This window comes from Myotis nattereri (genome assembly GCF_964212035.1).
Source record: "Myotis nattereri genome assembly, chromosome: 18".
Lineage (NCBI taxonomy): Eukaryota > Metazoa > Chordata > Mammalia > Chiroptera > Vespertilionidae > Myotis > Myotis nattereri.
The window spans coordinates 16594684-16615794 of record NC_138093.1 but is presented as its reverse complement, the minus strand read 5'-3'; the positions used below and the strand labels follow the sequence as shown (position 1 = coordinate 16615794).

At 41.9% G+C, this 21111-nt stretch overlaps 1 protein-coding gene and 1 pseudogene across 3 annotated transcripts in view; both read right to left on the bottom strand.

Moving 5' to 3' along the window:
* Nucleotides 1–21111, bottom strand: part of CHD1L (chromodomain helicase DNA binding protein 1 like) — a 43195-nt gene that overhangs the window by 493 nt on the left and 21591 nt on the right. For both annotated transcript variants that reach the window (XM_081112664.1, XM_081112663.1), the window contains 11 exons: nt 19569–19679; nt 18806–18920; nt 18060–18213; nt 16999–17164; nt 14044–14192; nt 12071–12234; nt 11122–11327; nt 9472–9570; nt 3264–3334; nt 1028–1142; nt 185–293 (listed from right to left, as the gene is read on the bottom strand). In XM_081112664.1, coding sequence (XP_080968790.1) covers nt 185–293; nt 1028–1142; nt 3264–3334; nt 9472–9570; nt 11122–11327; nt 12071–12234; nt 14044–14192; nt 16999–17164; nt 18060–18213; nt 18806–18920; nt 19569–19679 — 1459 coding nt within the window. The remainder of the gene's footprint in view (nt 1–184; nt 294–1027; nt 1143–3263; nt 3335–9471; nt 9571–11121; nt 11328–12070; nt 12235–14043; nt 14193–16998; nt 17165–18059; nt 18214–18805; nt 18921–19568; nt 19680–21111) is intronic.
* LOC308534653 (thymosin beta-15C-like) lies at nt 13311–13444 on the bottom strand (annotated as a pseudogene). The gene has a single exon. The product of its transcript is annotated as a thymosin beta-15C-like (transcript).

Below are 21111 nucleotides of genomic sequence, written 5' to 3'. Positions count from 1 at the left end.
TCCTTCAGATGTTGATAGTACTTATTATTGCTTTTGCTGATACTGCTTGAATTATGCAAGAGTATAAAACATGACTTCTCTACTAAGTTTTTATAGTAACTTAAATACCTTGAAAACCAACACTGAGTGAATAATTTTCCCTTTTGAAGTGGGAGGGGTCACTATTAGAGGAACAAAAGGATACACATAAGTTGGGATGCCTTTTGCAGCCAAGTATTTCCGTATAAGTCGCTCAGTGCCGTACCAGTTGAAACCTTTCGTAGCATGCCCAATGCGTGGGAGATGGACACTTGCTGTTGAAAAGAAGAAAGAATAGATTATGATGTCTTCCTTCATCAAAAATGGATTGGTGGATATATATAGACACAAAGGAGAAAATAATCTTTACTCTTAGTCACTCTGTGGTTTCCAATGGACCAAACGTACATAATCATGGAGCATCCCACTCAAAGCATACAATTGTAACATCAAGAATATTCTGGGGAGGGATGTAATACGGAACAATAATTCTGTTGAACACAAGGACTGACCTACAGGTAGGCCCTGGAAAGAAGTAGGTACAATGGAAACAGAATATATGATCAATGGTCGAGATGTAATCAAAATCAGCAAAGGTTCTTTAACTGGTCAATCAGTTCAACAAACTCTGAGATATACAAGGTTTGGAAACAACACTAAACTATGGTTTTTGACAGAGAACTGTCTGCTGATGTGGACTGGGACTCTCCAAGAGAGGACATTTCCCAACTGCATATGACCAGTGTACTTCACCTCTGGTGCCTCCTTCCTCATCTGTAAAATCATGACACAAGTCCCCCAGTGGATGCAGATGGTACACAGAGATCACAGATACAGGGATACAGAAAAAGGGCTTTACAAGTACAAGATGACAAGGTGGTACTTCTCTCGCCTCTCACATCGGGACTTACCTTTATATGTATACTGAACAGGTTCTTGACATTTCTCACCCCTTAAAAACCGTATCACAGAAATCCATCTACTCCTGAGGACAAATGGAGGAGCTCACCTTTCTTTTTCTTTGCTGCTAAAGAAATCTTCTTCAGGCCCTCTTCTAGGGCTGTCATCTTAATGCCGGACAGGACATTGGAGCGATCACGGTGCTGAGCCACAATCAAGGCCAACTAGGAGAAACCATCATTAATAGCTGACACGGCATGAGATGGCTACACAGCCAACTAAGTGGCCTGCCGTTGGAGGGGGTGTGAGCAGTCCCCCAATAGGCATAGCCCTATATGGATCACTCAAGATAGCTCCACCTCTTTTGAATGCTCTGTCTGAGTAGCCATATACTACCAAATTTATGATTTCACACCCCACTGTAATTGTTTTATCTTATTTTGTGGCAACTTTATATAAGCTTTTCTTACTCTTTTTAAGATATGTTAAAACCTGGTGTGGCTCAGTGGTTGAGCGTCGACCTATGAACCAGGTGGTCACGGTTCAATTCCCACTCAGGGCACATGCCCGGGTTGCGGGCTCGATTCCCAGTGTGGGACATGCAGGAGGCAGCCAATCAATGATTCTCTCTCATCATTGATGTTTCTATCTGTCTCTCCCTCTCCCTTCCTCTCTGAAATAAAAATATATTTTAAAATTAGAAGAAGAAAAAAAAAACCTGAGTCCAAGACATGTTGGCCTTTCTAAATGCTCTCAAGGATAAAGAAGGAATTTTTCAGAGTCTTTGGAGCAGAAAGGCCTTTTGAGGTTCTTGTACTCCAGCCCACTAGCTGATGCTCAGGTAAGCTCTGCAACCACCAGGATAAGCTGTCATTCTATCTCTGTTCACAATGCCAACTATCTCCACCCTCCTAATCAAAGAGGGGTAGAGCTGGAGAGTGTGTCAAGGCAATATCTGGGACTTACACCAGTAGTTACATCATAGTCTTGATTGTACTCACTGTAAACAGTTTTTTCTGAGTCACTGGCTTCTGAGCTTATGCACAACCACTGTGTCATTCTCATTTTTTAGCATTTTAGAAATGACTAAATGACTAAACAAGCAGAAACCACTTTGTTGTTAGGCACACAGGCCATTAACCTCAAGAAAAGGTCCCCTCAGCCTACTTTCTAAATGTCTTGTTTAAGTCAGTGAAGTTTTCGTTTTTTTAATCCTCACCCAAGGACATGTTCATTGAATTTTAGAGAGAGAGAGAAGGAAGAGAGAGAAACATTGAAGTGAGAGGAAAAAAAAAATCGATTGGTTGCCTCCCACATGTGCCCCAACTGGGGCTTGAACCCATGACCTTTTGGTATATGGGACAAGGCTCCTACCAACTGAGCCACACCAGAAAGGGCTAAGTCAGTGAAGTTTGGCCCAAAATTTGAATAAATTCAGGCCCTGGAGAAAGCTAAGTTAGTGGTAAATAAAACATTTTACAATAATTCCAAATGACAGGCAAGTGGGAGACACTTAAGATACAAAAGAAGAATTTTAATGCAGGCAGAGGAAATGTGGATTGGTTCTTCTTGGCTTATGACTGGCTAGAAAACAAGATCTTTTATAGAACTTTTCATGTAACAAATGACAAAACCGTCAAGAGTTTTTTTAGTCATGTTTTCCTATTCATTCAGCAAGTGTTTATTGAGCATTTCCTATTAGCCATACTGCATACAATATTGAGGATAAAAAGACAAAATTAAACTCTGCAATTAGGAGGGGCCTGTTCTATATATCAGTGGAGAGAAGAAGGAAGTGGGGGACAGTGTTCCAGAAGCTGTGATGAACAGAAGCACGGGGGATGGCAGAGTGCAGCAGAAGGTGAGGTTCAACCTGCATAAGGGCTGAATTGTGTCCCCCAAAATTCGTATGTGAAAGCCCTAACCCTCAGTACTTCAAAATGTGACTGTATCTGGAGAGAAGACCTTTAAACAGGTAATCAAATTGAAAAGGTCTTTATGGTGGGGCTAATCCAATCTGACCGACAACCTTACAGGAAGAAGAAATCTGGGCACAGAGGAAAGACCATGTCCTCAAATAGCATGAAGCCAACCACCTGCAGGCCAAGCAGAGAGGCCTCAGAGGAAACCACCCTTCCCAGCACCTTCATCTTGGACTTGTGGCCTCCAGAACTGTGAGAAAATAAGTTTCAGTTTCTGAAGCCACCCAGCCTGTGGTACTTTGCGGCAGCCCTGGCAAACGAATTACAGTGACAGAGGCCAGTGGGAGCAGGAGCGGTTTCAAGGGGAGGTGATAGGAGCCATATTTTAGCTCTGATACTGAGATGTGTGTTTGTTCCACTTACCAAATCTTGCCCTTGGTTTCTTGACTCTCTATCATCAATAGGAAATAAAAGGACACCTCCCAAACTCAAGTCTGCGGTAAAAGAAAAAGGAGCAACAGAAAGATCATTAAGTTCGCTGCAGACTGAGTTCAATCGGGTTTCAAATTTGCCTTTTCTCACTCTCCTGGACCCAGTCACTATCTCAGCTAGGTACTCCCTTTTTCCACCTCAAAGACATTTTTTCTACTTTATATTTATTTTACAAAAGTTTACTACTGACGTTATTGAACACCCTACTATTCCAGGCATTGTGCTCTAAGCCTGGGGATTCAGACATGAACATGACGACATTCTTATCTGTAAGTGCCCTACCTTCTGTGTTCAGTCCACAGAGTGGCTTCCTGCTCTCCATTCAGGAGCACCAGGGCCTTTGGGAAGCTGAGCCATTTTTGCCTAATGTTTATGTTTACCACTGTCATAAAGAGTTCCCCAAAAAGCTCAAGTTTTACGAAAAATTGAGATCCTGGCACAGTACTTTACATATAAAAAATAATACTTTTTAAATAGAAATTACTCAGCTATGGGTAGATTAACATATTTCTTTCCTGGCTCATGTACAAGGTTTTATTGTATAAAAAATACTCTTCTTTGTTCAGAAATATAAATGGAATCAGTAAGAACTGAAAGAAAAGTGCCTGTTAAATCTGTTCAAATAACATCTGATAAGTTTGAGCTCTCAAGGTAAAGTCCATAATTGAAATAATTCACCTAAACAAATTAGCAATTCAATTTTTGATTGCTTGTCTATAGGAAAATAAAATCAAGGAGATGAGTGAGTGTTACCTTTTAAAATTCTCTGCAAGCAATTAAAAAGGTGCATTTTTTTGTAAGACTCAGAACAAGTCACCTGTTTCTTGGGCAAGGACTTAATACTCATGTTTGGCTGCAGAGGGCCTGACCATATTCTGGAACTCACAGTCAGCATTAGGTTATATTTTACATGTTTTCCCCCTACTCTGTGGCCAGAATGTTGAAGTGAGGAAGACTGTCAGAAGCACTTTAAGTTTTGTGTTTTTTTTCCCATCCTCTCACCCCACCTTCCCTTTTGGCAGCCATCAGCTTTTTCTCTATAAATATGGATGTTTCTATTTTGTTTTTGTTTATTCATTTTGTGGGTATGTGTTGTTTTGTAGATTCCACATATGAGTTAAATCATAGGGTATTTCTCTGTCTGACTTATTTAACTTAGCATAGTACCCAGTAGGTCCATCCATGTTGTCACAAATGACAAAATTTCATTCTTTTTTATTGCTGAGTAATATGTACCACATCTTCTTTCTTCATTCATCTACTGATGAACATTTTGGTTGCTTCCATATCTTGGCTATTACTAATAATGCTGCTATAAACATAGGGTTGCATATCTCTTTTCAAATTAGTGTGTGTTTTTTCTTTGGATAAATACCCAGAAGTGGAATTGCTGGATCACATGAAGGCTCTATTTTTATTTTGGGAGGACTTTCCATACTGTTTTCCATAATGGCTGCACTAATTTATAATCCCACCAACAGTGCACAAGAGTTCCATTTTCTCTGCATCCTAACCAACACTTATTTGTTCATTTATTGATGAGAGCTATTCTGAAAGGTGTGAGGTGATACTGTGGTTTTAATTTACATTTCCCTGATGATTAGTCATGTTGGTCATCTGTATGTCCTCTTTGGAGAAATGTCAATTCAGGTCCTCTGCCCATTTTTTAATTGGATTGTCTGGGTGTTTGTTTTTTAATCCTCACCCGAAGATATGTTCTTATTGATTTCAGAAAGAGAGAAGGGAGAGGGATACAGAAACATTGACGTGAGAGAGAAACATCAACTGGCTGCCTTCCGTACGCACCCTGACTAGGAGTCGAACCCACAACCTTTCAGTGTATGGGATGATGCTCCAACCGAGCCACATCGACCAGTACAAATGGGATTAACTGGAGGTTTTTTTAGGTGTTAAGTTGTACGAGTTCCTTACATATTTTGGCTTTTAATCCTTTATCGGTGTATCATTTGCAAATATCTTCTCCCGTTCAGTCAGTTGTCTTTTCACTTTGTTAATGGTTTCCTTTGCTATGCAAAAACTTTTTAGTTTATTTTTTTCTTTTGTTTCCCTTGCTGAGAAAGCAACAATAATAAGAGTTTACTGCTTATGTTTTCTTCTAGGAGTCGTATGGTTTCAGGTCTTACATTTAAATAAGTAATCTATTTTGAGGGGTTCATTTATATGGTATAAGTGGTCTAATTTCATTCTTTTGCATGTATCCATCCAGTTTTCCCAACACCTCTTATTGAAGAGAGTCTACAAACGTATCCATTAAGGGTTATCTAATTTGATGGCATATAATTGTTCAGAGTAGTCTCTTATGATTCTATGTATTTCTGTAGGTTCAGTTACAATTTTTCCTCTTTTATTTCTGATTTGAGTCTTCTTTATTTCTTTTTTCTTTTAAACATATTTTTATTGGTTTCAGAGAGGAAGGGAGAGGGAGTTAGAAACATCAATGATAAGAGAGAATCATTGACTGGCTGCCTCCTGCACGCCCCCTACTGGGGATTGAGCCTGCAACCCGGGCATGTGCCCCTGACTAGAACCTAACCAGGGACCCTTCATGCCGCAGGCCGACGCTCTACCCACTGAGCCAAACTGGCTAGGGTAAGTCTTTATTTCTTAGTCTCACTAAAGTGTTCTCAATTTTATTTCTTTTTGAAAAGATAAACAGATTGTTAATTTTTTTCTATTGTTTCTCTGGTCTCTAATTTACTTCCATTCTAATCTTTGCTATTTCCTTCCCTTCTGCTAACTTTGGGCTTAATTTTTCTTCTCTAGGTCCTTGAGGTGTAACATTAGGTGGATTATTTTCGCTCTTTCTAGTTTTTTAATATATTCATTTATCTCTATAAACCTCCCTCTCAAACTGCTTTTGCAGCATCCCATAGTTTTTGGTATGCTGTGTTCACTTTTTTGAGATATTCTTTGGCTTTCCTTTTAATTTCTTCTTTGACCCATTGGTTGTTCAGGAATGTGTTGTTTAGTTTCCATGTGATTTTCCAGCTTTCCTCATGTTGTTGATTTCTAGTTTTATACCACTGTAGTCAGAAAAGATGCTTGGTATGATTTCAATTTTCTTATTCTGCTTGGTATGATTTCAATTTTCTTGTTTTGCTAAGACTTGTTTGGTGCCCTATCATATGATCTATCCCGGAAAATGTTCCATACGCACTTGAGAAGAAAGTATGTTCTGCTGCTCTTGGATGGAATATTCTATGCATGTTAGGTTTGTTTGATCTAATGTCTGGTTCAAGCCCATCATTTCCTTGTTGATTTTTTTATCTGGAGAGAGCATATCCATGGCTGAAACTGAGATGTTGACGTCTCCTATTATTATTGAATTGTTGTCTATTTCTCCCTTCATATCTGTTAATATTTGCTTAATATCCTTAGGTGTGCCAATGATATGTACGTAGGGTATATATATATTTATGACTGTTCTATTTTCTTGATGAATTGATCCCTTTATCTACACTAATAAAAGAGGAAAATGGTAATTGGCGTACGGCGATACCTTTTTCATTGGCTAATCAGGGCTATACGCAAATTAACTGCCAACAAGATGGCGGCTAATTTGCATATGTAGGCACAATGCAGGGAGAGGAAAGGGAAAGCAGGAAGAAGCCCCCTGCCACTGACAGTGATCGGAAACCCAGGGGGGAGCTAAGAGCTGGGGGGCAGGGCAAAGGCGGCCCTGGGGCCGCCTTTGCCCTGCCCCCCAGCCATAATCGGAGAATCAGGCGCCTTTGCCGCCCTGGCCAGTGATAGCAGGAAGTAGGGGTGGAGCCAGCGATGGGAGCTGGGCATGGTCGAAGCTGGCAGTCCCAGGAGCTAGGGGTCCCTTGCCTGGGCCTAAAGCGAAGCCCACGATCGCGGCGCCCCCCGCTGCCACTGCAGGTCCCCGCTGCCTGGGCCGGAGGCCTAGGCCAGAGGCGTTAGGCCTGGGCAGGGGCGGAGCCTGCAACCGCGGGGAGCTGGGGGTCCCCTGCCCAGGCCTGACACCTCAGCCGGAGGCCTCAGGCCTGGTCAAGGGGCCGATCCGGTGATTGGTGATTGGAGGGTGATAAGGGTCAACTCCTCTGGCCGAGGCATCAGGCCTGGGTGGGGGGCAGAGCCGGGGATTGGGGGGATATGATGGTCCCCTTGCCCAGGCCTGAAGCCTGGGTCAGAGGCGTCAGGCTTGGGCGGGGGGTGGAGCAAGCGATCAGAGGGAGATGGGGGTCCCCTGCCCAGGCATGATTCCTGGGTCAGAGGCCTCAGGCCTGGGCGGGGGCCAGAGCCAGTGATCGGGGGGAGATGGGAGTCCCCTGTCCAAGCCTGACACCTCTGGCGGGGGCGTCAGGCCTGGGCAAGGGGCCGATCAGGCGATCGGAGGGTGATGGGGGTCAACGCCTGAGGGCTCCCAGTATGTGAGAGGGGGTAGGCTGGGCTGAGGGACACTCTCCCCCCCACCCCCACACCCAGTGCACGAATTTCGTGCACCGGGCCCCTAGTCATTATATAATGACCTTCATCGTCTCTTATTACCATTTTTGGCGTAAAGGCTATTTTATCTCATATAAGTATAGCCAACTCTTCTTTCTTTTGGTTTCCACTTAGATGGAATATCTTTTTCCATCCCTTCAATTCCAGTCTGTGTGTTTTTAAGGCTCAAGTGGGTCTCTTGTAGGAGGCATATAGTTGGGTCTTTTCTTTTAATTTTTTAATCCATCCAACCATTCTGTGCCTTTTGATTCATGAATCCAATCTATTTACATTTAAAGTAATTACTGATATATAAAAATAACTTACTCATGCCATCTTATTAACTGTTTCCTGGTTGTTTTGCATTTCCATTGTTTCGTCTTTTCCCTCTGTTTCTTCCTGTCTTTCTAAATTGGTTATTTTCTATGCTGGTATGCTCTTTTTCCCCTTTCTTTGTTTTTGTCTTTTTTTTTTTATCTGCTCTAGGTTTCTGCTTTGTGGTTACCATGGGGTTTACATAAACTTCTTATAAAAGGAACAGTGCATTTTAGGCTGTTAGGACATGCATTCCATCCTAGATTCATATCTCCCTCTTGGTTTCAAACAAGGATCCAAACAGATACTCCTTCATCTGCACCTCTAGCTCTGACCTCCTCTGGGCTTTTCTAACTGCCCAATCAATATCTAGACCTGGGTTAATTATTTCAACACATATTAAAAGCCATCTTCCAGTAATTTGTTTTAGTAGAAAGAGTATTTTACTCATTCTAAGTCCATTCTAGAAAACTGAGCAGAATTAAAAAAAAAAAAAAAAACAATCTCTGAGAAATGTGAAGGGCCCTCCTCTATTGAATAAGGTCCTTTAGCCTCTCAAGTTCTTTGGGAAATAATTTTACTCTTTTTGCCACTTTGTGATTTCTGCTCATAAGAGGAGGTGCCCTTACCCCTTCTCTATGCCAAGGGAGAATACTGTTCAGACTTCCAAATCCCCTGACACCATACAGCCTCACCCCCGCCTGTGCTCTTTATAATACAGCCTCCTTCCCTACAGCACCCAGCTTCGGTTAGCACTTTAATGGTGTGTCTGATTTCTCTCCCATAGGCTCTTACATTTTCATGAGAGATTCCCTTATGGCCATGGTCGGCAAACTGCGGCTCGCGAGCCACATGCAGCTCTTTGGCCCCTTGAGTGTGGCTCTTCCTAAGCCTTAGGGGCACCCTAATTAAGTTAATAACAATGTACCTACCTATATAGTTTAAGTTTAAAAAATTCGGCTCTCAAAAGAAATTTCAATCGTCGTCCTGTTGATATTTGGCTCTGTTGACTAATGCGTTTGCCGACCACTGCCTTATGAAGATGGGGTGAGTTGGATAAGCAATGAAATCCTAAACTTTAACATGCATGCAGGGATCAACATTTATCAAAGCAGTTGCACATTCATTATCCTCATTATAGTCCCATTATTCACAAATTATAATTGAGAAAACAGGCACAGGGAGGGGAAGGGACTGCCTCAAAGTCACATTACAACTAGCTAATTGATGACAGAATTCAGACTCCAACCAGCTCTTCCGACTCCTTATCTATTGCTTTTTAAACCCACATGATACCTACCCTAAGTGTCCTCTCGTATTCCATCCCTAACCCTTCTCTCTGCTTGCTCCTTACCTTTCATTTTCCCAGCCAGCTCATATATTTTTCTTGGCTCAGTGGATCGGTTTTCCAGAGCTGTGAATAAACCACCTCTGCCCCAGTGGCCAGAGTCATCTGACAGAAGAAAGAGAAAATTTTCTTCTATAGGAGGCAAAGTCCAGTCCACAATTTAAAAAAACAACAACAAAGTTACACCAAATAGACTTCTAGAACAGCGGTTCTCAACCTGTGGGTCGCGAACAATGAAAATACATCCTGCATATCAGATATTTACATGACGATTCATAACAGTAGCAAAATTACAGTTATGAAGTAGCAAAGAAAATAATTTTAGCCGAACAGGTTTGGCTCAGTGGATAGAGCGTCGGCCTGCGGACTCAAGGGTCCCGGGTTCGATTCCGGTCAAGGGCATGTACCCTGGTTGCGGGCACATCCCCAGTGGGGGGCGTGCAGGAGGCAGCTGATCGATCTCTCTCATCAATGTTTCTAACTCTCTATCCCTCTCCCTTCTTCTCTGTAAAAAAACAATAAAATATATTTTAAAAAAAAAAGAAAGAAATTAATTTTATGGTTGGGGATGACCACAACATGAGGAACTGTATTAAAGGGTCGCGGCATTAGGAAGGTTGAGAACCACTGTTCTAGAAGGAAGTTTTTTCTTCCCTTTGAAAAATCAATCTAATCTCCTAGGAATACCACAGGTTCGATTTCTCAAATATGTTTAGATTTTCTCTAATATACCCGGCCATCATAACAGGAAAGCATCGACAAAATTAGTGTTCTGAAAGAGCAAAATCTCTGTAGAACTTCTGTAATTCCTGGGAGATGACCGAAGAAGAGTGGAGAGTTGACGTAACAAAACAAAGAAAGTTGTAGCACTAGTACTTACAACAATACGTGACTCCCATTTTACAGGTAAGGAAGAGGAAAGGTTAAATGATTCATTCAAGCTGGTGTTAACATAGCTGGTTAGTACCTTGTATTTAGAGTCATTCATTCATATTACAAATATTTGTTAGCATGTATTACGTGTCAGGCATTGTTCTAAGCACCAGGGTTATAGCAGTGGACATCAAACCTTGCTCCCATGAAGCTTATTTTCTAGTGCAATCAAACAGTCAAATACATAATGTCAGATGGTGATATGTGTCACCAAATAAAATAAGGTAGGAAAGGAGATAGAGAAATGGAGGCGTGAGGAAGGGGTCTGTTCTGTATGAGGCAAGCAAGGGAGATCTCTCTGACACACAGACATCTGAACAATGCTTGATGGTGGCTAACTGGGGAAAGAGGGTTCCAGGCAGAGGAAGTAAAAAAGTGCAAAGATTGTGAGGGGGAAACATGCTTGGAATTCTGCTTTTACTCAAAGGATTCATTTGTCTTATGGATGTTGCCTCCTTTCACTCTCTTAAAAACCTTGTGAAGAGAATACTGTAGATAGTATCATCCCATTATACGGATAAGGAAGTTGAGGCCCAGGGAGGTTGGGTTACTCAACCAGGTAAACGAGAGACAAGAGTCAAATCCAAGTCTCTTGACGCTAAAATTCACACTTTTTTTTGACCACACAAGACTGCACTAGGCCAGGGTTCTGCTTCCTCCTCCCCAGTTCTTAGCACCATAAAGTCTGAGGCCCCCACCCTGAGCCCGCACCATTTCTCCTACCTACGCAGTGCACGATCACAGCATCCTCCGCACCGGCCTGTGGGTGGGTGACATCACCACTAACATACTTGATGGAGGTCGAGTCTGAATCTTCATAATCCAGTTGGACTGAGCTCTCATCTTCCCCGTCCTCTAGATTCTCAGGTTCACTCTCCTCGGAAGGCAGGCAGGAGGACTGGTAATTATTGGACTCCCACCAGGCCATCCTTCAACAGGCCAGAGAGAAAAGGAATTTAATCAGGCAAATCACCATTTCCCGTGGAGCACGTTTTGTATTGCTATTCACAAACATTTGAGTGCCAAGTGGAAATGCAATTAGAAACTCACCCTGATTTGAGTTTTTGCCCATCTGTTAATAAACAAGAAGGCTTACCCATTAGCTTGACTGCTTCCTGTCTATACTGCAATAATGAGCAGCCACCAGATGTCCCTGTTCTTAAGAACATGACTGAAAGGGACTGTGAGTAAACTACTTTTTATTAGCTACAATAAGATCTTAAATTTTCTTGCCTCAACTGAATGTATCTTCTCTGCCTAGGCACTCAGGACTTTTCACCTCCGCAACCTGTTTAGGTTAAAGTTTAAACATTATAAAAATATTGTTACCAGTAGGAGCTGCCAGCTTTATAAAAGTTTTCTGCAATTTTTCCCCCTGCAATTTTAAAATGATGTCCTAGCCCCAGCGGGGTAGCTCAGTTGATTAGAGCGTCATCCCAATACACCAAAGTTGCGGGTTCAATCCCTAGTCAGGGCACATACAAGAATCAAGCAGTAAATGTGTAAGTAGAACAACAAACGATGTCTCTTTCTCTCTCCTCTCTCTCAAATCAATCAATACTTTTTTTTTAAAAGTGATGTTCAACTGTGGACTCAGTATACAATAGTGATTCTTTTACCAACTGTGATCCTCAGCTTTATTGATTAATGCAGTCAAATAACGCCCACATACTTTTTCTTATGTTCCGCCTCTTCCTTTCTCCTCTTCTTCTCTTCTATTAGTTTCTTTCTCTTGGCCGCTGCTTCTTGTCTTTTCTTCCTTCTCTCCTCCAGCTCTTCAGGACTTAGAATCCGCTTCCTCTTGGCAGACCCCTCCACAAGGCCTGGCATGAGAACCTGTAGGAAGAGCAAGATCTATAACCAAGAAGTTTGGGGGCTGCCTGTTCCTTCATGAGTTTCATTCCTCCCGAGAACACACTCTGTATGGCAGCAACATGCTTAATATTTCGCAAAACACTGCATCGCCATGCCACTTCAGTTTACACTTCCGTCACACATCTCAAAGGCATGGCGACCAGGACACTGAGCTCTGAACTCAGCCAAAGGACTGGCATGGTTGGTAAAGCTATACGTCATTTTGATTAATTTCATTAATAATCAGGCACTTCAGAAAAATCACTTTTTAAAAATGGAAAGCATACCTTGCAGGATGTCATTTTAGGTTTAACCATTTTTTTTAATGAAAATCTTCATACAATGTATTGTATTTCTTTCTTAAACAGAATATTTCAACATCATGATTGTCTTAATTATAGCTAGCATTCAACGAGTACATATTAAGTGCCCATAAATAATATGGACATTAGAGATATAGTGTGATTGCGATCCTCTCCTACTGACATGGGGTCATGATCATCGAGAGAAGGGTATGTTTATTGCTGTAACCCAGTGATCCCAGGGGTGGCTTAAGTGGACAAGCTGCTTTCACCTGCAGTAAGAGGCAAAATAAATTCTCCTTCCTTTTTTTTTATGCCAACTTTTTACATAGTTTTTATATTACAGTACAGTTAATCATACTTATATTCCTTGTTTTTAGTGATTATGTATATATCTTATTGCTACATTAGAAATAAACTGTAAGAAGCTGCAAAAGCATGTCACTTCGTAAAGATTAGAGAGCAATGGAAGCATCCAGCCTCGAAGGTTACAAGTGGTTCATCCTACAGAGGGTGCAAGGACTACACACATGAAGGCCATCAATGTGAGGTTAAACACCACCTGCCAGCTGGAATTTATGCAGCAATGGGAAGTTTAAAAATGTATGTAAGAGAACACTGGTTACCCCTGACTCTTAGCCAGGGCGTATGAGTGAGAAGACATCAGAAGATGCCTAAAATCTCTACAACACAAAAACAAGCCCAAATCCAAGACATTCAGGCAATGCTGAAATTTGTTCTTCAGACAAGATTGTTTTATAATATTTGAACACACTCTTTCTCTGCTGGATAGTTTCCTTTGGGGAGAGAATAAATTTTTCTTTGGTATTAGTTTTCTTCAGTTTTGACTTGTCAAACTTCACTTCAGACAAGTCTGGCTTATCACGCATCTTGACTAAAAGAAAGACTGAAGGCTTGAAGGCTGGAGAAAGGCAGACGGCGAGGGGGAGACCACTCCACACACTGGCCAAGGTAATTATACTTATATTTCAACAAATGCTTACAATGTATTTCTTAATAAATCACATCCAGCCCAGCCGGTGTTACTCAGTGGTTGTTAGGGTTCATGAACCAGGATGTTAGGGTTCAGTTCCCAGTCAGGGCACTTGCCCGGGTTGCAGGCTCGATCCCCAGTAGGGGCATGCAAGAGGCAGCCGATGGATGATTCTCATCATTGATGTTTCTCTCTCCCTCTCCCTTCCTCTCTCTGAAATCAATAAAAATATATTTTTACTACCAAAAAAAAATCACACCCAGTATAATTTTTTATTCACTTAGAATGAAAAATTGAAAGAACTTATTCTTTTATATAAATTAACTAGAGGCCCGATGTATGAAATTCGTGCAAGGGGCTCGGCCTCACAGCCGAGGGCCGGGTTGCGGTGGCTGCCTCAGCCCTCACAGCCCGGGCTTTGTCTGGAAGGACATCCAGAAGGTGGTCCACTGTGGGTCTAATTAGCATATTACGCTTTTATTATTATAGTCTTACACTGCCTTTATTTCGGAGTAACGGGCCCTCTTGACTAGTTTTCTCCAAAAGGATTTTCTGAAGATTCACCAGTTGCTCAAATGATTTTCTGTCTTCTTTGCTGGGCTCCTTAGAATAGTCTTTCCCTTCAAATAAGTACATGTGATTTTCTAAGAATATAAAACATAAAAAGAGAAACGTTAGATATTTATAGAAAATTGATTATTCAGAGCAATAACCAGGGTAAACAAAGAACAGCCTATATTCTAAATGAGCCAAGACTAGGTTGTGATGAAGGTGCTGCATTTCCGATCCCACTGACACCGATGGCTTTGGATCCAAATGAAGATCTCACACATTTATTTTTCAAAGGCAAGAGCATGGCTGAAGCCCTTTTGGTCATCTCTACATGGTCCGTGAGTACCTTCATCCTGTTGAGTTTTGAATCACTCATCACTCATTCATGCCACACTATTCCTCAGCATAAACCTCCCGACATTAGTAACTAAGAACATATTCTGAACACATTTTTAATACTCAACTCTTTCCCCCCTTTTCTGTAATATTAAAAAAGCAAGTGGCAAACTGATGAGAAAAATGAGGAATCATAAACATAATCCCTTAGATTTACGGTAGTCTTTCCAGATCTCAAAAAGCATTTTCATGAGCCTCACCACAATCATGGTGTAACTAACCCCTTCACTTAAGAAAGGGAAAATGGAGACAGACCAAGACAGGGATTAAGGGACTCCCCAATGTTTACTGTTAATAAAGAAGGCAGAATTTTCTGACTCTAAGGCCAGTGTACTCTTCTCAGTATATTACTGTGCCTATAGGAGAAGAGATAACAAGCCAATTACAATAACAGCAATAGTGTAATCTTGAATTAGCATGTTATGCTATCAGGGCACTTTCACATCATTATCACACTAGATTTCTACAACTGTTTACAAGAGAGAAGCAGACATTAACAGCACCATTTTACAGATGGGAGCACAAAGGCTCAAAGAGGTTGGGTGACCTGCCAAGATCATGAGTCACTGATAAAGGCAACTCATGACAAGACCAGCAACCACAGAGAGGTGAAATGATGATTCTAAACTGAAGTGTACTTAATAGTCTATGTCACCAAAGCATATATTTTCACAGCATTATGAAATCAGCTATGTTTTCTCTAGAGAGTACGAAAGCAAAATATTTTTATTCTCAAGAGATCAATTGCTTCACACGTATACCCAAATACAACCAGCTGTAATTCTAATTGGCACCTGCTAACTAAATCAACAGTGGGCTTCCAGTGAGGTGCTCTATCAACATGTGGAAACAAAGAGCTGAAAAAAATAATTAAAGAGCTGAAAAGTGTCAAATATGATCAACATATGTAGCTTCATATTACAGGCAATTCTCAACTTACAAACATGCTGGGCTGCCTGAAAGAGTAATTGCTTTTTGGCAGTTGGACAACTCAGAAGGGGGCAGACATGCCTTGGCTGCATTATGGCTAAAGGCAGGAAGGAAGCAAGTGATGGAAACTCAGGGTCATACAGAGACAAGAGAACCCAAGACCAGAAGTCACATCAGCCCTACTCCCCACCAAAAAGGAGGAGGCCCCATCCAGTAAAGACACTGGCCCTGATCTCTGTACCCATGGGATAAGGTTCTCTTGAATTAAGAAGCCTAGTAAGTCTCTCAAACCTCTCACCCAAGTCCACACTGAATCCTTGTTGCCACTGGTATCCAAAAAATAAAGTCCTTTCTAAACAATCATAAGACATCAGGGAACACCCTTACAAAGCTACTACGTGAAAAAATAAAAATAAAAATAAAAAAAACTTCAAATCAGAAATTCAAATATTCAGAATAGAAACAGACAAATGTTAACCAAACTCAGAAAAATTAAGAGAATGACCAAATCATCTCATGATTTACATGTATTGCTTCGTTAAAAAATTAAAATGAATTGGTGCCTGCACCTCGTAGGGTATTGTGAAGAGTAAATGGAAAATTAGGTGTATAAAGCACATGACAGAGTACACACTTTTGATTGAGCACAGAGCACTCAGTGTTAACTGAATAGTAACTTAAAAAACATAATATTCAGAAAAGGAATCACTATATGGAAAGCACCATACTAAGGACAGTCGGATTTACTAATAAAGAAGACGATGCTTGCAACCAAGGGAGGAAAAGTACAAACTAAGATCCCTGAGGTTGATACTACATAAGCATCAATATCATTACTTTGATTCAAAGTTCAGCTATAAGAGAACAGCCAGCCCTGACCAGTTTGGCTCAGTGGATAGAGCGTCTGCCTGTGGACTGAAGTGTCCCAGGTTCCATTCTGGTCAAGGGCATGTACCTTGGTTGTGGGCACATTCCCAGTGGGGGGTGTGCAGGAGGCAGCTGATCGATGTTTCTCTCTCATCGATGTTTCTAACTCTCTATCCCTCTCCCTTCCTCTCTATAAAAAAATCAATAAAATATATTTTAAAAATAAAAATAAAATAAATAAAAAGGCAATATCATTAGTTGCTTTAACAATACTTTAAAAAGAAAAAAAAAAAGGTAATAGCCAGATAATGCCCAGTCAGTCTGGAAAGAGTTCCTGGACCAAGTCAGTCTTAAACAGTGTGCCCAAGATGAGAACAGGCTGGGTAGGAAAAAGACATCCCAGAGAGCAGTACTGAGGACCTTCCGCAGGGGTCCTCAAACTTTTTAAACAGGGGGCCAGTTCACTGTCCCTCAGACCATTAAAGGACCGGACTATAGTTTAAAAAAAAAAACAATGAACAAATTCCTATGCACATTGCACATATCTTATTTTGAAGTAAAAAAACAAAACGGGAACAAATACAATATTTGTATTTGCATGTGGCCCGAGGGCCGTAGTTTGAGGACCCCTGTTCCATGGGGACTCATCTCGTGTCCTAGCCTAGGGGGGCTGTGCCCTTCGTGCTGCTCTCACCCCCGACTTACTTCCTTCCTCTTGCTCTCTGCTTCCTTCCTCTGCGGTCGGCAAGGCATCAGAGACCCACTGGCCATCTTTTGTTTCTCCCAGGATAGACTCCAGGTCTATTTCATCCACGGTGCTCCCCTCAGAGGACAGCAGTTTATCCAAACCGAATTTGAGTATCTCACCCAACTTGAATGGAGAAAACAAAGTCCAGTCAGTTCTCATGAAATCAAACACCGGGATATCAGGGATTTGCTAAGTGACACCAGATATATTCCTTCCCTGGCGGTGGGCCGTTTCTTCTCTCCCCATGATAAGAAACCAACAGAGCCATTTAACAATTGAATGATGGCTAAATAGAAAGTATGATAAATGATGGCCAGAAATGTTGATTTTGACAATTTTCATAATAAAAACAAGTTATGAGCCTCCAATTATTTTTTTGAAGAATAATAGTAATTTCTTGCATTACCATTGCCCTCCTGACCGAGTCCTTTTCATAGGCATTCTCAACAGCCACAGAGAAGTCAGAGACCCTGTTAGAGCTAAGAAGTTAAGATATCTGCTCAGAGCCACAGAGTCAACAAGTGACAAAGCTTGGATTTGAACCCAAGTCAGATGGATCCAAAGCACATCGTTATTCTTTATTCTGCTGCCTTTCTATATCATATTCATTTCTAGCTCCTACAGCAGCCTGCATGCAATAGGTACTAGAGGAGGAAGAGTTTGGCCAGAGACCAAATGTATAGTTGAGGAGAGTGGGTGATTAATGCTAGTCTTTTAAAAAATATTTTTGTTGATTTATAGAGAGAGAGCAATGGAGAGGGAGCGAGAAAGAGAAACATCTATGTGAGAAACATCGATAGGCTGCCTCCTGCATGCCCCTACTGGGACTGAGCCCACAAACCGGACACGTGTCCTGACCAGGAACCGAACCAGCAACCTTCTGGTCCATGGGACAACGCCCCACTCACTGAGCCATACCAGCCAGGGCGATGCTAGTTTTTTCACTTACATTCTCATCCACAGAGAGCACTGACTACAAACCCTGACATATTCTGAAGTGAAGAACAACCTACTATACCTGGAGGTCAGCATCAACTGCAGGCTTCCGGGCTCCCAGAGTAAAATGCCCTCCCTCCATGATTGCGCTGGTGAGCTGCAGCTTGGAGGCGGCTTTCCTACAAACTATCTCTTCCACGGTGTCTCTGCCGATCAGCCGAATAACCTTAACAGACCTGTACAGAAGTCAAAGAAGAGGAGTGTGCTACCGGAGTCTGCAAAGATGGGTGCAAGCATACAAGGTTGATGCACCTAAAAGGATAATAAACCCAAAATTCCATGTTTGGGGCACATTTAAAGGGACATTGTTATCCGTGGACAGAGCCACTGTTAAGGGAGATCTGACCTCACATAGGGTCTCACTAGACTTTTCCAAAAGAGTTAAGGAAGGGATGATGAGACGGTCAGAACTGGGATTCCTTATCTGTGGCAGAAGATTATCTTCAGGTCAAAGGGTAAGACCCATCTTTTCGGCTTAGTTCCATCACACCACAAATTTTTTAACTGAGTTAGACCCTAACTCAGGCAGGATGAGTTAAATAACTTCTGAAGGTTCCTTCCAGTCCTTTCACAGTTTGATTTTGCTCTGTTTAACAAAGCAAGTCTTGAGTGAGAACGTGCCCTGCCCAGTCAGCAGCAAACCCGGGCTAACCCCTAGCAGTCTCTCAGCCTCCAGTCTGGGACTATCACAGGATTACCACCTTCCTCCCCAAACCAGACTGCTGAGCAGCCAACAAGTGGAAACACGCCGCTGCTTAAATCTCTTACTTGTTCTGGCCTATTCGGTGAGCCCTGGAGGCTGCTTGCAGGTCATTCTGAGGATTGAAATCACTGTCAACAAAAATAACGGTGTCTGCTGCCGTTAGGTTCATGCCAACTCCACCTGAAAACAATGCACAAAGGAGAATGATCGACGAAATGAGGACCAGAGACTAGAAAAGACACACGGCTACAGAGGTCAGATTGATAAACTGAACTGTCAAAATATCGGGCTTCTTCCTTCAAACTCACCCCAATCTCTAACTCCAGAAACTTGCAGTGTTTTCAAACTGCTCCCTGAGCTCCTAGCGCCTGACTTGGGAAAATTTAACGACGGAAAGTAACAGAATGAGGAGAGTAGGAGAAAGCAGCACAAGTGGATACGTAAGTAGTGGACAGATTCCGATTTCATTTCACAAATTCATGGCTGGGGAGGAGAGCTACCTCTGCTAAATTAGGAATAAAACTGTCCACAAAATTATTGAAATCTGGGGCAATCCCAGGTCAATGGTTAAAGCAGATTAGAATCACTCCCTGACGACCCCAGGTTTCAGCCTTACTTCTCTGATGAGATGACAGCTAAGAAAGGCTGGCTGCAACAGAAACCATGCCAGAAGGCCAGTACCTTGGTAAACTTATGGCAGCGACCTAAAAGTCCCATTTTTTATACTCCTCAGGACTGACCTACACTTTCAGAGAAATAAGGAAAAACATACGAAGTGCTGAGATGTAAAAGTCCTTATTTGCCTTTGCCAATGCCAATGTGACTTACCTGCCCTGGTACTCAGAAGAAATACAAAAATGGGCTGCTGTCCGAAGTTCTTAATGGCCAGGTATCTCTCCTCGCCTCTCACGGAACCGTCCACACGCTCGTAACTGTAGCCTTCACATGAGAGAAGAAAACAGATACTAATCCTTTTCAGATACTCGAATAAAGCACTGTCAGCTCAAAACCAAATGCTAATTTTGTCCCTTTCCCGACACAAGCATGCCCCAATTTTAAGCAAATCCCACAGGCAAAATTTAAAGTGTAGGGGTCATTTTATTGTCTTACCAAGGAACATTCCATAATGTACTCCTCCGGCTGTTTTAAATACATGCAGTTGGTAAGATATACTTGGCATTCCTGGACTCAACGTTCAATCCTGACTCTCCCTCAAGCACACTGTGGACCATGCTGTGCGGCAGTTCCCCGTTTGGCTACGACATAACTCTCACTTATGCGAGCGGCAAGACAAGCGCTTGGGAGCTGGTGAGTGAGCCTGCCAGATGGCTTCCGGCTTCACCGCAGACCCATGCTGGAGACGGGAATTATGTGCCCACGCCATGTTTACAAACCTGGGGATTCCTCAATGTGCCAATGGCATTTCCTGCAAGTGTCCACTGGACCGGTTTACAGTGCCTGGGGGGCATCAAGTGGCTCTGGGAGACTGTCTATGAGTTCTTTTCCTTTTTTCTTAAATAATTTTTTTATTGTTCAATTATAGTTGACATACAATATGATATTAGTTTAAGGTGTACACCCCAGTGACTGAACATTCTATAACTTACTAGGTGACCATCCCAATAAATCTTATACCCAGTGACACCATAGTTATTAGAATATTATTGACTACATTCCCTATGCTGTACTTTACATCTCCATGACTACTGTGTAACAACCAATTTGTACTTCTTAATCCCTTCACCTTTTTCACCCATCTCCCCATCCCCCTCCCATCTTGCAACTATCAGAACTGTCTGTGTCTATGAGTCTGTTTCTGTTCTGCTTGTTCATTTGTTTTTTAGATTCAATTGCTGACAGATAAGTATTTGTTGCCATTTTATTGTTCATATTTTTTATCCCTTCCTCCTCCTCCTCCTCCTCCTCCTCTTCCTTCAAGACCCTTTAACATTATATAATGGTTTGGTGGTGATGAACTCCTTTAGCTTTTTCTTGTCTGGGAAGCTCTTTTAATGTCCTTTGATTCTAAATAACCGCTTTGCTGAGTAAAGTAATCTTGGTTGTAGGTTTTTGCTTTTCATCACTTTGAATATTTCTTGCTATTCCCTTCTGGCCTGCAAAATTTTTGTTGAGAAATCAGTTGACAGTCTTATAGGTAACTAGCTATAGGAGATGCCTTGTAGGTAACTAACTACTTTTCTCTTGCTACTTTTAATATTCTTTGTCTTGCCTGTCTGGTGTTGCTCAGTGGTTGAGCGTTGACCTACGAACCAGGAAGTCATGGTTTGATTCCAAGTCGGGGCACATGCGTGCAGGAGGCAGCTAATCAGTGATTCTCTTTCATCATTGGTGTTTTCTCTCTCTCCTCCTC